A 16,372-nucleotide genomic window follows, 5' to 3' on the forward strand; every position below is an offset into this window, starting at 1 on the left:
GGGAGGTCTCTTTTTCTCGTGATCAATGGGAGTATGAGGTCAGATCTTGTGAACAGGTTATAAATAAACAGTTGGGAATAGTAGACATTCACCTACTGTCCAGTTCCTATAATCATGGCCTGTACCCCATGTCAGAGGCATTCAATTATCTACACACTGTGAAAATGTTGCATTTTCTTAAAGGGAACCTGTCACCCCCCGTGCCGGGGTGACAGGCTCCCGACCCCCCGCTACAGCCCCCTATACTCACCTGATCCCGCTTCTGGATCTGGTCGGGTCACGGAGATATCAGCCGCTGCAGCCCGGCGCACGCGCTGAGAGATGAGTCCAACGCTCATAGAGAATGACAGAGAGTCCAGCGCTCTGTCATTCTCTATGAGCATTGGACTCATCTCTCAGCACGCGCGCCGGGCTGCAGCAGCGGAGATCTCTGTGACCCGACCGGATCCAGAAGCGGGACCCGGCGGGATCAGGTGAGTATAGGGAGCTGTAGCGGGGGGTCGGGAGCCTGTCACCCCGGCACGGGGGGTGACAGGTTCCCTTTAAGCTGCAGGCTGGTTTACACTTGCAAACACTGTGCTACTAGTGGCAGTGTAAGGTACTGCAGCACTGACCTATTCACTTAAACTGGATCCCTGAATATTAAAAAATGATTGCCTATCCTCCCATAGGATGACCACTTTAAGCCAACCATAATTATATCAGTGCACCTCAAAATCCACCCAAAAATGGATCTTCATACAAAATATTCAGCACACATCATGATGCACTTACCTTACCACTGTAGATTTCAAAAAATGTAGCATATACTTGAAGTTCTAGTTTCTTATAATTTGGTTTCTTTAGCATCTGAAATACATCTCTTGCTGCGTGAAAAAGAAAAATCTGATTAAAAACGCCAGAAAATCTCTTATGAATAAAGATGTCGACAGGCCTGCAAGATGTGAGAAGAGCATAATCAAACAGAAAAAAATAAAATAAATTACTAACATGATGACAAATGCAAATACTAGTATATAGGTCAAGGCAGTTGGCAGAAGCACAGCGATAACCGCAATGTGCATAATCCTACAGAATTTACTGTCATCCGATGTATTAATGGAAAGAAGAAGGAACTGCTATTCATTTCAATGGCGTTTACACACCAACAGTCATTACTGTACGGACACTATTTCCTCACAGTAAAACTGACACAGATATGTGCATGCAGCCTTGGACATTCGGGAAATACAGCAGCTGACAAGTACTGGAAGACTTAAGATTTTTTTTTTTTTTAGAAGTAAATTATAAATCTCTGGCACTGGCTGATACGAAAGAAAAAAATGTTTTGTGAACTACCCCCTTTAACAGATTCTCTTTCAAATATATTTCCTTATCCAGGGGCAGATCAAAGATTAGGTAATCTATCTACCGCTACAGATATACCTGCAAGAGCATATATTCCTTTTGAACAGTCTTGATTCTTTCCAGAAAAATCGCCACCCATGGTCTATAATAATAAAAAAAAAAAAGTAATAAAGAAAGGTAAGTTTCTAAAGCGCACAGATAAAAATCTTACATCTTTAACAGTGCTCACAGAACTAAAACTTGATATAATCCATTAACTTCATTATAAAATACAATGTTGCTTCACTGTAATTCTCACCATGGCGGATGCAACAACATGCGACACAATTGTGCTACCCATAGATAACTATGTACAGTTTCTGGCTGGGTTCATACTACGTATATTTCAGTCAGTATTGTGGTCCTCATATTGCAACCAAAACCAAGAGTGGATTAAAAACACAGAAAGGCTCTGTTCAAACAATGATGAAATTGAGTGGATGGCCGCCATTTAATGGCAAATATTTGCTGTTATTTTAAAACAACGGCTGTTGTATTTAAATAATGGCCGTTATTTACTGTTATATGGCGGCCATCCACTCAATTTCAACATTGTGTGAACAGATCCTTTGTGTTTTTAATCCACTCCTGGTTTTGGTTGCAATATGAGGACCACAATACTGACTGAAATATACGTAGTGTGAACCCAGCCTCTAATTGTATTTTGTGAATAGAAAAAGGACCAGGCTAGTTTTTTCATGGTATAGGAAAATGTAAAACAGATTTATACCTAACCATTGGGTGTCTATAGACAGGTCTGGTGTATATGCTGGGATTATTATTTACTGCCAGGTACACTATAGTGAGGTGTGACAGACTGCCCGTCACCTTAAGGAGAGGGTAGAGAGGAAGGGTGAGCTGTATCCATCCCCTTTTCCTGGATTTGCAGCACTCAACATTAACCCCCTGGAAGAGAAGTTCTGTAATGCCACAATAGGTTCTGCTTGCTGCCCTCTGCTCTATCTCCCCCCCCCCCCCAGTTACCCTGCCAGTTTATCATGAGCAGTATACTTGCATTGTGACTGGAGGCTCGGCAAGCTGTTTGCCCAAGGACAACATCATTATGCCTCACAGGTAAGTGTACGCAAACCGCTCATGTGCTCAGTGTATTCTTCCATGGCAGAGGAAGACTGGGGGCAGGCTTATATGCAGTTGCTACTTGCAAGCCAAGCCCCAAGTCATTATGACTCATTCAGACAGGGGAGCAATGGGGAGAGACAGCAGCACTTGTGTCTGCATGGAGTATCCCTTTTAGGATAATTCTTCAAATGTCTGTCAGTTTCTGCTTTGTAGCTCTTTGGGTTCTGACAACACTATAGAGAAAGTACTGTATACATTAGCATTGTATTAGACATTCACCCTAACAGAACAAGTTGCCTAGGCTGCCAGATACTACAGCTGGGAGGGGTTACATGGAGCACGGCTGGTGCACAAACAGATCAGATACTAAACCGACAGCTCGGGCAGACTCAGCCAGTGTACCTGGCACCATCCACAAGTTCTAACCTGCCTCCTTCTAACACAACACACTTTTAGAGTCTCAATAAAAGTTAATGAGGCTGCAAACATACATGGGTTTTACCACTTCCAGTCTGTCCGTATGCAAAGCAAGTGGCCATTCCCCTTTCAAAGATGGTTTCTACAAGAGGTCGTGCAGTGAACCTAAGGGGAAAAAAAAAAAATTAAAGTTAAAAAACAGCTACTAGTACATCCACGTGTAGCATTACAGACAAAATACAATGCCATATGCTTTATGGACACAGAATATAGTATGACAGTTCCATTCCTGGTTTATAGCTACAAAAAATACTGACTCAGTCTAATAACTTAATGATAACTTACCAGCAACAAGAGGTTAAAGTCCTTTTAGACTGAGCAATCTTCAGCCATCCACAGCCACAAACAAGGACCGACCAGGGAGATTGGCGCTTGTCTGCACTGCACAATTAATCAAGCAGCCAGGCCGAACATATGATCCCTTTATCAGTCGTGTGGCCATTTAAGTACATTACTATGGGCCACACATCTTTTGTTTACACAGGCTAAACAATGATTTATTGACCTGCTCAGCAACAACCAATTGCTGACACTTTTACACAAGCCAATTATTGGCCGCATGAGCGTTCCTAGCAATGCTTGTGGCCGATAATCGGCCCATGTAAAAGGACCCTTAACCCTTAGAGGACCAGGCCAATTAAAATATTTGCGTTTTCGTTTTTTCCTCCTTGTGCTTAAAAGGCCATAGCACTTGCATTTTTTCACCTAGAAACCCACATGAGCCCTTATTTTTTGCGCCACTAATTGTACTTTGCAATGACAGGCTGAATTTTTTCATAAAGTACACTGCAAAACCAAAAAAAAATTCAAAGTGTGGAGAAATTGAAAAAAAAAAACAAAAAAAAAACGCATTTCTTTTGTTTTGTTTTTTGTTTTTACACCTTTCGCCCTGGGGTAAAAATGACTTGTTATATATGTTCCTCAAGTCGTTACGATTACAACGATATGTAACATGTATAACTTTTATTTTATCTGATGGCCTGTAAAAAATTCAAACCATTGTTAACAAATATATGTTCCTAAAAATCGCTCCATTCCCAGGCTTATAGTGCTTTTATCCTTTGGTCTATGGGGCTGTATGAGGTGTCATTTTTTGCACCATAATATGTTCTATCGGTACTTTGATTGCGCATATGCGACTTTTTGTTCGCTTTTTATTACAATTTTTCTGGATTTGATGCGACCAAAAATGCGCAATTTTGCACTTTGGGATTTTCTTGCGCTTACGCCGTTTACCATGCGAGATCAGGAATGTGAAAGAGTAATAGTTCGGGCGATTACGCACGCGGCGATAGTAAACATGTTTATTTATTTATTTGTTTATTTTTATTTATAACATTGGAAAAGGGGGGTGATTCAGACTTTTATTAGGGGAGGGGGCTTTTTACTAATAACACTTTTATTTTAACTTTTACACTTATACTAGACTAGTATAAGTGCACTGATCTCTCATTGAGATCTGTGCTGCATAGATATGCAGCATAGATCCATGAGACAGGCACATTGATTGCTTCCGGCTACTGCAGCTGGAAGCAATCGAGTGCAGAGCCGGGATCAACGGCATTACGGCGCTGACCCCGGAAGGGGTAAGATGTGTTGTCCCGGAGGAGCGATCCTCCCCACTAGACACCAGGGAACGGCTGCATTCGGTAATCAGATGCAGCTGTCAAAGTTGATTACTGTATTAGCGGGCACGGCGAGCGGACCGTGCCCGCTAATACCTGCGTTCCCAGGCTATGAGCGGCACCCGGGACCGCGGCGGCCACGCTCTGAACCGCCGCGGTCCCGGGTGCCGCTCATAGCCTGGGACCGCAGGTATTAGCGGGCACGGTCCGATCGCGGCCCCGCTCTGAACGCAGTGAGGCAGCCCTGGACGTACGGGTACGTCCAGGGTCGCCTAAGGGTTAAACTCAACCTAGCCAAACTGATAACCAATGCAGTAACCTCCTTATAACACATAGAAGATCAAACAGTTAAGAGATTTAGGAAATCTTCTAATAAATGACAGATTTATTGGAAAGTATTTTTTTTATATCTTATTGGGGGTTTTCTCTACCTATTGATACACTTACTACACAATTTTCTGTTTTGTCTGGCTTGGCATTTTAACTTGCTACACACTGAACGGCATATGTATCCAGGGCTCAATGTCATCAGATAGATTTAAAGGGGTTAGCCAGGCCCAGGAAAACATGGCCACTTGTATTGAAGTGAATAGAGCTAAATTGCAAAACCATAAAAACACAGCAATCACTGAGCTCAGTGAAGAAAATCCAATGAAGAACACACACTCAAGAGTCTCCATTAATACATTGCCCCCAATAAATTTAAATATGCAAAAAAAAAAGGTCAGTGGAGCTTCAGCTGCGAGTCTCAAAACACAGGAATAGCCAAATATCCCTCCCGAGAAGGAAAACCTGTTGACAAGGGGTGTCTCCCAGCGGGAAGACTACCAAACCACCCTAATACGTATCCCCTTAAGTCCCACTCGGTTGTAAGTATTGGAGCATAAATAGAGAAACACCAGGGTGGCCCTTTTTACGTCAAAGTCCAATTCAGTTGCGAGTATTGCGACATGACAAGGGAAATACCAAGGCCAGGCATCCACTCACAGACAACTGTTTCAGGGTTTTTTGCCCCTCCTCATTGTGGAGCAGGATTCTGGCTAACGGGGGCAATGAAAAGTAAACCAACAAAACACAGTAATCACTGAGTTCAGGGAGATAACTGAAAAAAAATCCAACAAAGTACTCACTCAAGAGTGTCTATTGATACCTTGCCCCTAAAAATTTAAATATGCAAAAAGGGGTCAGTGAAGCTTCAGTTGCTATTCTCAAAACACAGAAATAGCCAGATTGCAGGGAAGGATTGCAAAACCATACCCAAACTGGAGACAAGAGTGGTGATGTTTTGGGAAGAAAGCGGCCATGTTTTCCTAAGCCTGGAGCAGCCCTCTAAGTCACTTTTTTAAGGAGTGCCATCTAACAATGATGCATCTATACATTCACTACTGTAGCTGGTGCATGTGTCTAGCACTATGTGTCTCAGGAAGTGGTCTGTTCTAGGTCAGCTGACTTCCTGTGAACTACAGGGTGACACTGTCAACTATCACATGCCTCCTGGCCGGTCGAACCGCTCACCACCCAGCTCTATCTTTACACGCTGCTGTCTCTGAAAATGTTCATTAAAAAAAATGCACTATAAATAAGAAAATGCATCAAAACTGCATATTATATGAACTGACATCAACCCACTTATGAGCCCCAGCAGGTCACCAACTGGTTGTATGGGTCGGATCAGATCAGACCTGCAGTGATGATACTCCATTCTCTCTGCAAAGCTTCATGAGAAATGTGGGCAGCATTACGAATTCATATTAGAGAGAAACTAGTAATCAAAATGGCTATAAACACATGCATGCCACATCAGCTAAAATAGGTGCACATAAAGCATGCACAAGAACCTCTACATTATTATCTAATAATAGCCTATGCTGCACTATATAAAAAAAATAATAATAATTTTCTTCTTTAACCCCTTAAGGTCAAAGCCAATTTTCATTTTTGCACTTTTGCTTTTTCCACTTTATGTTTAAAAGTTCATAGCGCTTGCATTTTTTCACCTAGAGACGTATATGAGCGCTTATTTTTTGCGAAACCAATTGTACTTTGCAATGACAGGCATTATTTTTCCATAACATATGCTGCGGAAACGGAAAAAAATCATTTGCGCTGTTAAATTGAAAAAAAAAAAAAAAAAGAAATTTGTTTTGATTTTGGGGAGTTTCGCTAGGGCTGGGCGATATGGGCCAAAATCAATATCGCGGTTAATCGCACATGTAGCCGCGGTAATGATAACTGAACGATAATTATGACACGCCCCTTTTTGCAAACCACACCCACTTGCTATGAAAAACTGTCAATATCAAAAAAGTAAAAAACTCACTGAGCATGACTATACAGGGGTGGCGGACAGGGGTGTATGACTATACAGGGGGCGGATAGGGGTGTATGACTATACGGGGAGGAGGGGGGTGGACAGGGGTGTATGACTATACAGGCGGGGGGCGGAAAGGGGTGTATGACTATACAGGAGGGATAGGGGTATATGACTATACAGGGGGGGTAGGGGTGTATGACTATACAGGGGGGACTGACAGGGGTGTATGACTATACAGGGGGGATAGGGGTGTATGACTCTATACAGGCGGGGTGGGCGGACAGGGGTGTATGACTATACAGGGGGGGGTGGACAGGGGTGTATGACTATACAGGGGGGACGGACAGGGGTGTATGACTATACAGGGGGGACGGACAGGGGTGTATGACTATACAGCGGGGGGGGGGGGGGGGGGGGGACAGGGGTGTATGACTATACGGGGGGGGGGGGGGGTGGACAGGGGTGTATGACTATACGAGGGGGGACAGGGGTGTATGACTATACAGGGGGGGGGCAGACAGGGGTATATGACTATACAGGGGGGCGGACGGACAGGGGTGTATGACTATACAGGGGGGGACGGACAGGGGTGTATGACTATACAGGGGGGACGGACAGGGGTGTATGACTATACAGGGGGGACTGACAGGGGTGTATGACTATACAGGGGGGACGGACAGGGGTGTATGACTATACAGCGGGGGGGGGGGGGGACAGGGGTGTATGACTATACGGGGGGGGGTGGACAGGGGTGTATGACTATACGAGGGGGGACAGGGGTGTATGACTATACAGGGGGGGGCAGACAGGGGTGTATGACTATACAGGGGGGGCGGACGGACAGGGGTGTATGACTATACAGGGGGGACGGACAGGGGTGTATGACTATACAGGGGGGACGGACAGGGGTGTATGACTATACAGGGGGGACAGACAGGGGTGTATGACTATACAGGGGGGACGGACAGGGGTGTATGACTATACAGGGGGGACGGACAGGGGTGTATGACTATACAGGGGGGGACGGACAGGGGTGTATGACTATACAGGGGGGGACGGACAGGGGTGTATGACTATACAGGGGGGGACGGACAGGGGTGTATGACTATACAGGGGGGGACGGACAGGGGTGTATGACTATACAGGGGGGGACGGACAGGGGTGTATGACTATACAGGGGGGACGGACAGGGGTGTATGACTATACAGGGCGGGGGGGACAGGGGTGTATGACTATACAGGGCGGCGGATAGGGGTGTATTACTATACAGGGAAATGTAGTTCCCTTAGTAACAGTACAGGGCTGTAGCATAGGAGGAATGAATGGGCTGCAGCAGGATGTCTCCTATAACTTATCCTGCCTGCTGCAGCCCATTCATTCCTCCTATGCTACACTCCTGTACTGTTACTTAGGGAAGTACAGGACAGCCGCCCCCAAATGCTGCTCCTCCAGCTCTGACACGCCGGCGTCCCTGCACACACAGGAAAACATGGCCAGTGTTCGCCGGCCGGGTGTGTGGGGGAGGAGCCTCGGAGGGGAGAGGTGGGGGGCCTCGGACAGGACGGGACCAGTGGGGGGCATCGGACGGGACTGGACCGCTGGGGGTGGGGTGGTATCGGACAGGTGAGGAGCCTCAGACGGGACCGGACGGGTAAGGAAGGCGGGCGCTTGGACGGGACTTGCGGGGGGCGGGGCCTTCTTACACTGCTGCTCCTCCACCACCTCCCGCTCTGATATTAGCGCCCCTGCACATAATGTACAGCGCTAATGCCAGGCGGCGTGCGTGTGTGCGGGGGGCGCTGTCACAGGATGGGCGCAGTGAGGGGGCACTCTAACAGGGAGATAGAAAAGCAGAAATACCGCAGATACCATCCTGGCTAAGTTGACGTCGGTTAACCGACGCCAGTGACGGTATCTGTATTTTTGCGGTATACCACCCAGCCCTAGGTTTCGCATTTACGCCGTTTACCCTATGGTAAAACTGACTGGTTATGCATGTTCCTCAAGTCGTTACGATTATAACGATATGTAACATGTATAACTTTTATATTATCTGATGGCTTGTAAAAAATTCAAACCATTGTTAACAGATATATGTTCCTTAAAAATCGCTCAATTCCCATGCTTACAGCGCTTTTATCCTTTGGTCTATGGGGCTGTGTGAGGTGTAATTTTTTGCGCCATGATGTGTTCTTTCTATCGGTACCTTGATTGCGCATATACAACTTTTTGAACACTTTTTATTACATTTTTTTCTGGATTTGATGCGACCAAAAATGCGCAATTTTGCACTTGAGTTTTTTTTGCGCCGACGCCGTTTACCGTGCGAGATCAGGAATGTGATAATTTAATAGTTCAGGCGATTACGCGCGCGGCGATACTAAATATGTTTATTTGTTTATTTATATTTATAAAATGGGAAAAGGGGGGTGATTTGGACTTTTAATGGGGGAGGGGATTTTTTTATTAATAAAACTTAAAAAACATAAAACATTTTTACTTTTATTTTTACTTTAACTAGAAGTCCCCCTGGGGGACTTGTATATAGACAGCACTGATCTCTCATAGAGATCAATGCTGTGTATATACACAAAGATCGATTAGATCGGTCAGAGATTGCTATGGCCTGCTGCAGGCCATAGCAATCTATTGCCGAGCCAGGATCAGTGTCATTGCGATGCTGAGGCCCGGCACAGGCAGAAGAACGGATCTCCCCCCCTGCAATCGCATCGCGGGATGAGATCCGTCCCACTAGTCACCAGGGATGCACGGAGGAAAGCCTCTAAGTGCAGCTGTCAGGTTTGACAGCTGCACTTAGAGGCTTAATTAGCCGGCGCGGCAACGGGACCCGCGGCGGCTAATAGAGGCACTGCCCGGCTGCGCATGTAAGCCGGGATCAGCGCCGTTCAGAGTGGGGTCCCGGCGTGGCACCATGACATATCAGATACGTCATGGGTCGCTAAGGGGTTAGAGTATCCTGTAGAAGGACATCTGATGCATGACCCTCTGCATGAAACTCTCCCTTGCTTCTCCTCCCCTTTGAAGTCTGCTGGGACACCTGACCAACATTCTCCAGAAGGAGGAACTATTCTAGGGATATGCTGTTGGAATACTCCTTTAAATGACTTTTTATACTGTACCAATTTTGCTAGCTCATGCACAGTAAGTAAAGCACACCCTATAGTTGAATTAAGGGTGCAGAGGGCATAAAGGAAAATGCTACAGTAGACAAAGTCTGACCAGCTTTTTCTATGGTTTTGCAGCACTGGAGTCTCTATTTCAAATACTGAACTCCTTTAGGGATTAGACAGACTGCATTAAAGGGGTTATCCAGCGCTTCAAAAACATGGCCACTTTCTTCCAGAGACAGCCCCGCTCTTGTCTCCAGCTTGGGTGGGGTTGTGCAGCTCAGTTCCATTGAAGTGAATGGAGCTTAATTGCAAACCGCACCTGAACTGGAGACAAGAGTCGTGTTGTCTCTGAAAGAAAGTGGCCATGTTTTTGTAGCACTGGAACCCCTTTAAACAACTATAAGCTACAGCGTAGTATACTATGATAAAGTTATGTAAAGGAAGATAAGAACTTTAACCAAGACATCAAAAATTCCTTCAGCAGAACACGCCTAGCATGAGGTCACAGTGCTGAGTTCTGCACCGGTGAACACTCCCTCCTGCTGCTTCATGTTACCAAAGATCAGACCCTGTAGCGGCTAATACAATTGTCAGAGGAGCCGTGTCCCCATAGCAGCACGAGCTCAGCAGTGTAAACCTACTGCGTTCTGCCAGTGGAGATTTGGAAGCATGTTTGTACATAAACCCACAGTTATATTGTCTATGAGAAGGAGGATTTACTCAATACAATAAAAAAAAAAAAGGGGGGGGGGCTTGGCTCCTCTAGTATATACAGCTATGCTATGGAGTGTGAGCCAGGACAACTTGATAAGGAGGGGATTACTTGGTTCCATACCTGTAGACCATTTCATTTGGTGCAGTTTCATCAAAGGCATAGTCAAAGCGAAACGTTTGGTTTTCTAAGAATCTGGTGAGGTCCACTTTCTGCTTGGGTTCATGTACCATTACTACGTCTTTACTAGGAATTGTAATGACATCCAAGTCTTTTACACTGTTCTCTGTAAAAGCAAATGCGACAATCAGACTTCATAATACAGAAAATGAATGCAGTCTTTACAGTATGTCCACTGTGAGGGCTTTTTATTCACCTATCCCTTCACTGTACTGCATATGCTGATGTACGCATGATGGACAATGACTTATAATAGGGTCCTTCATTCTGTCATGAAGATAGGAAGAAGAGCACTGCAGACTGAACTATTCTTTCCATCATAGATGACTAACGGAGGCTCTGAACAAAGCATAGGTGTGAACAGAGTCTATACACACTCCTACATTTATAGAGTGCTGTGCTGAAGGACTGAAGTTATTGGATGGCCAGCTGAATCCCCATGCATTTGAAGGGAACCAGTCACCATGAAAATCCTACCTGAGCTATCACCACCATGTTATAGAGCAGAAGGATCTGAACAGATTGATATATACCTTTGTGGGAAAAGATTCAGTATAACCTGTAAAATGTATATTGGAATCCCTGATCATTCTGTCCATTGAGCGACAATGTCCACTGGACTCCTTAACACAAAATGAGCAGGGATTCCAATAAACATGTTATACTGAATCTTTTCCAACAACGATATATATCAATTTATCAATCTCAGTTCTTCCAGCTCTATAATACGATGGTGATAGATTAGATTGCATTGTCTTGGTGACAGCTTCCCATTTAAGATAGGCATTCTATGGCCACCCTCTAGGTGCCAGATGCAATGTTCCCACCTAAAAACTAATCAAAACTGCAAGCAATCGTATACACATGCATAAAGGTAGAAGGGTTTCATAGTGTGTATAAAACCCTGCAACAAGCTACAAGTGAAAGCACATTTTTATCACACCCACATTGTCTATAAACGTTAGTACTTACCTTTCTTATTTAGTGGGCGCTTCCTAACACAAACACATATCCGATGCTCATCAATCTGAAGAAAAAGAAATGAAAACATTTTTGGGTATGACCAAAACTATACGAAACTATATTTTTATAGAACGCACCTCAGAATGGGAACAAATATCAGAGACAAAGAATAGTACAGGTGTAGAAGTCTAACTTACAGGATCTGCAGTAGTTAAGGGCCGGTAATCCAAACTTCCTCTGAAATCTTTTATCATGCACATAATTTCATAGTTTGGGTTGGTAGCATCAACATCCTAAAATGTGAGAAAAGAGCACATTAGCTTACACTATAGATGGTTCAGTGACTCCACAGGAAATGCTGGAATAAAGCTTTCCAGCATTCCCATCACATGCTTAGATTTAGTTTTTGCAGCTTTATATATTACCATATGTATGAAGTATAAGTTCTTTGGACTTCTGTATCATTTTCAAGGCATTTATCCAGGAAAACACTGCAGCTTTCTTCCACCTGGAGCAGCACTCTTGTACCATTGCCTTGCTGCATTGCAGCTTGGTTCCACTTAAAGGGGTAGTCCACCCAAAAAATTTTTCTTTCAAATCAACTGGTGCCATAAAGTGCCAGAGATTTGTAATTCACTTCTATTAAAAAATCTTAAGTCTTCCAGTACTTATCAGCTGCTGTGTGTCCAGCAGGAAGTGGTGTTTTCTTTCCTGTCTGACCCAGTGCTCTCTGTTACCTCCTCTGTCCATGTCAGGAACTGTCCAAAGCAGGAGCAAATCCCCACAGAAAACCTCTCCTGCTCTCCAGACTGGAAATAATACAACTTCCTGTTGGGCATACAGCAGCTGATAAGTACTGGAAGGCTTGAGATTTTTTAATAGAAGTAAATTACAAATCTCTGGCACTTCATGGTAGCAGTTGATTTGAAAGAAAAATTTTTTTGGTGGACTACCCCTTTAAGATAACAGTCTGTTTTATTTTTTTATTTTCCCCTACAGGCTGACATGTATACTTAATATTGATGATCGGCTTCCTGTGGCGTAGCTTCATTCTGGTGGTACGGCGGCATTTAGATCCCACTAGCGCCCAGACCGCAGCTAAGGAGGCCGGAAGTCAGACTCTTCAATGCCATTTCTATGAGTACGCTCTAATAGAGATGCATTGGAGAGTCTGGGTCTCTAGGGAAAGAAGAGGGTCAGAAGAATTGTGACGCCACTGCCAGCAAAACCGAAATGTTGCCGTACCACCTGAATGAAGCCACACTGTGGGAAACCAATCATCAATGTGAAGTATACATGCCAGCCTGCAGTGTGTGTGTGTGTGTGTGGGGGGGGGGGGGGGATTGCTTAAGGGCCCTATTCCACTGGACGATTATCGTTCAGATTATCGTTAAATCGTTCGAATCTAAACGATAATCGTTCGGTTGAAATGCAGTTAACGATTAACGACCGAACGAGAAATCGTTGATCGCTTTATAAGACCTGGACCTATTTTTATCGTTGCTCGTTCGCAAATCGTTCGCGTTGAATAAGACATCGTTCGGTCGTTCGCAATAGATACGAATGCAATAGCGAATAAATAGCGAAGAAAAAACGATCGCAATTACGATCATAAGTAACGATTATCGTTCAATGGAAATGAGTGAACGTTTTCAGGTCTTTCGCAATAGTGGTCGTTTGCGATCGTTAATCGTTAATGATATGCAAACGATAATCGTCCAGTGGAATAGGGCCCTTAGGGAGAGAATAAAACGCTGTTTAAAACAAACAGATTTTGGAGTATCTGACAACGGTGGCCAAGGTTGTGACACAAAAACACATGACTATACGCATGCCAGATACAGGGTAGTGTTGTAGTGTCTGTTCTACTTCTCCTCACCAGAGCTCTCTTCTCCCGCAGTTCCTGCTGTTGTAACCGTCTTTTCTCTCTCTTTTCCTGAAGCTTTTCTACTTCTTTCACACAATTAGATTTTCTCCTGGCTGGTATAGAAGGGGATAAGAATCATATTAGACAGATGCATTATTAATAGAAACTCTCAACTAATGAAAATATTCTGTCACCAGATCTTAAAGCAAATACCATGTGTTGCAATGACAGCTCACCTGGCGAAAACAATGATGACAAAAAAGCCAATGAAGCATCCATTCCCAGCCATGAACAACATCTTAACCCCATTTCATGACACAGCTGCTATTCATTATATATTACCAACCTAACATTATGTAGCTTAAGGAATTTGCAACCAGAAAACTTCTATAGAATACTGACTAGATATGTCACAGTGATGGCCAATGCGCCTTCTAGCAATCTGACTGTCCACTCTCCCCACTGATGGAGCAATATTTATGCGAGTTCAGAAAACACAACCTGTAGGTACATTCACTTAGTCCGCTGCCGTTTTCACACTGTGAATTTCAGCTATTTTTTTAATTGCAGAATCAAATGCACAACATGTAATCTGTATCACATTAAGTACATGCGAATGTGCCCTTAAAATGAAAGGGAAACATAAACCAATCAAGTGTGCTCACTCCAGGAACTTCCAGTTCACTTAGAGGGGTGACAAATATGCATGGTGAATCCTTTGGTACAAAGGGGACAGTACACATCATACTACCCCAGAGAAGAATCGCAGCCACAAGAAGAGGGGCCAAATGTCGGGCAAGCAGGGAACTGGGTGTCATGATCAGTAGTGAATAGACTAAAGACTACTGTATAACTAAAACCGGAAGAGAAGTAATATAAGATGACTGCAACAGTAATTCCACATTATACATACAATGCTCTAGAAAGTATGTTCAAGTCTATGATATCACAACAGGGCTAAGGTGGTTTCCTTGTAAAAGCTTTATAAAGAGCAGTGTGTTAAATTGTATATGCCAACCATGAAAGGAGAGACATAACAGCGCTCCATACAGGTCTACCTAGCTGTCACATCAGGGATTATGCCACTGCTCCAAATATACATCACTGCACATTGGCTCTTATTTTGTGGCTGTGAACCTCTGACACATTCAGGTTTTTCTGACATTTAGCTTTGTATAACCCTCCAAGCTATATCCAGAGGTTACATGACATCCTACAGCTAAACCGTGACTAAGCAGGTCTGAAGACGCCAGGATCAGTAACTTCTAGTATACACAGTATACTGAATGATAAGTGGATTAATAATCCCTCTTAGTCACTGAGATGATTACCATTTCTTCAAAACCACAGAGAAAATGTATGAACCTACAACCAGTCACAGGAACACAGACAAGAAAGTGAGTAACAAGGACCTGCAAGCCTTTCCCAGTTACAAGATGTTAATTTACCTCCTAGCGGCTGATACCTTCTTTAGATCACATAAATTACATCTACAGGGTTCACTTTAAGGGGACCAGACATGGCAGGATTTTTCTGCTACAGATGTCACCACCACAGACCTGCATCGTATCTGCTGCAAAGCCCACAAGTGTGGCCTGTGAATTTAGCTGCGGAATCAGCTTGGATTTAGCTCACACTGCACTGAAGGGAATAAAACCTGGTATGACAATCCTCACCACACATGGAAACATCTGCAGCCTGTGGATCTGTAAGTGACATCTACATGCTTGTGCTGCATTACACTGTGGAGAATACCTGAACAAGTCAAATTTGCAGCAGTACCAAATGCGAATTCCCCCAGTGCTCTGCATATACTGGCTTGAGATGCCCCTCCTGCAACTGGTTGTAGATTGCAGCAAGCCAGGAAGTGAAGCCTTTCTGGCCGCTTGTTCTATACTTATGCCGCTTTCACACATTTGTGTATTCTGCGCGCATTTACAGACCTGCGGACCCATTCATTTCTATGACCCCATACACACATCCGTACATGTTATGGCATATTTTATTATTTTTTTAGAGCAGATTTTTAACATCAAAATTCACATGTAAACTGTGTGGCTTTTACAGCAGATTATCCACAGTTCTGCATTGAAATCCAGAGGAAACTTCTGCTGTGTGTAGACCCCAGGGCCCACATTTACTGAACAGTCTGATTTTTCCACAGCAAGCAATCACACCTCAGCCTCTTGTAAAATAAAGTTGGCTGTGACATGTCACTATGGGAAACCAGAGTTTTTAATAAATCTGGGCCTAAGCTTTTGACAAGCCAGCACAGTTTTCTATCTTTAACTAGACAAATACCCAACACCATTTAACCGCAGCCTAAATGATTCAGAGTATGATCAGCAAAAAAATCAAGCATACAGAAAAAAGGATTGGTACAATTCATTCCATTGTATATAGCTATGGCTCCTTGCAGATGATAATGTGCATGACCCAATCACAATTACTATAAAATCGCAAATTGCACATGCAAAAAAAAAAAAAAAAAAATGCATTAATTGCATGCAAATCAGTGCAACGTTACTGTACATACGGAGGTTCATGGTAAAAAAAAAAAAAAAAAAAAAAATTAAATTAAAAAGCGTAAAAGATGCTTCATTATGTACGGGCCCATGAGTCCGCAGTGTGCGATTT

At 43.8% G+C, this 16,372-nt stretch overlaps 1 protein-coding gene across 3 annotated transcripts in view; it reads right to left on the minus strand.

Annotated features, from left to right (window-relative positions):
• The window catches only part of KIF2A (kinesin family member 2A), a 41,536-nt gene that overhangs the window by 9,007 nt on the left and 16,157 nt on the right, over positions 1 to 16,372 (minus strand). For all 3 annotated transcript variants that reach the window (XM_069962730.1, XM_069962729.1, XM_069962728.1), the window contains exons 6-12: positions 13,748 to 13,848; positions 12,066 to 12,161; positions 11,878 to 11,932; positions 10,849 to 11,011; positions 2,958 to 3,048; positions 1,426 to 1,489; positions 775 to 866 (exon numbers count right to left, since the gene is read on the minus strand). In XM_069962730.1, coding sequence (XP_069818831.1) covers positions 775 to 866; positions 1,426 to 1,489; positions 2,958 to 3,048; positions 10,849 to 11,011; positions 11,878 to 11,932; positions 12,066 to 12,161; positions 13,748 to 13,848 — 662 coding nt within the window. The remainder of the gene's footprint in view (positions 1 to 774; positions 867 to 1,425; positions 1,490 to 2,957; positions 3,049 to 10,848; positions 11,012 to 11,877; positions 11,933 to 12,065; positions 12,162 to 13,747; positions 13,849 to 16,372) is intronic.

This window comes from Dendropsophus ebraccatus, chromosome 3 (genome assembly GCF_027789765.1).
Source record: "Dendropsophus ebraccatus isolate aDenEbr1 chromosome 3, aDenEbr1.pat, whole genome shotgun sequence".
Taxonomy (NCBI): Eukaryota; Metazoa; Chordata; class Amphibia; order Anura; family Hylidae; genus Dendropsophus; species Dendropsophus ebraccatus.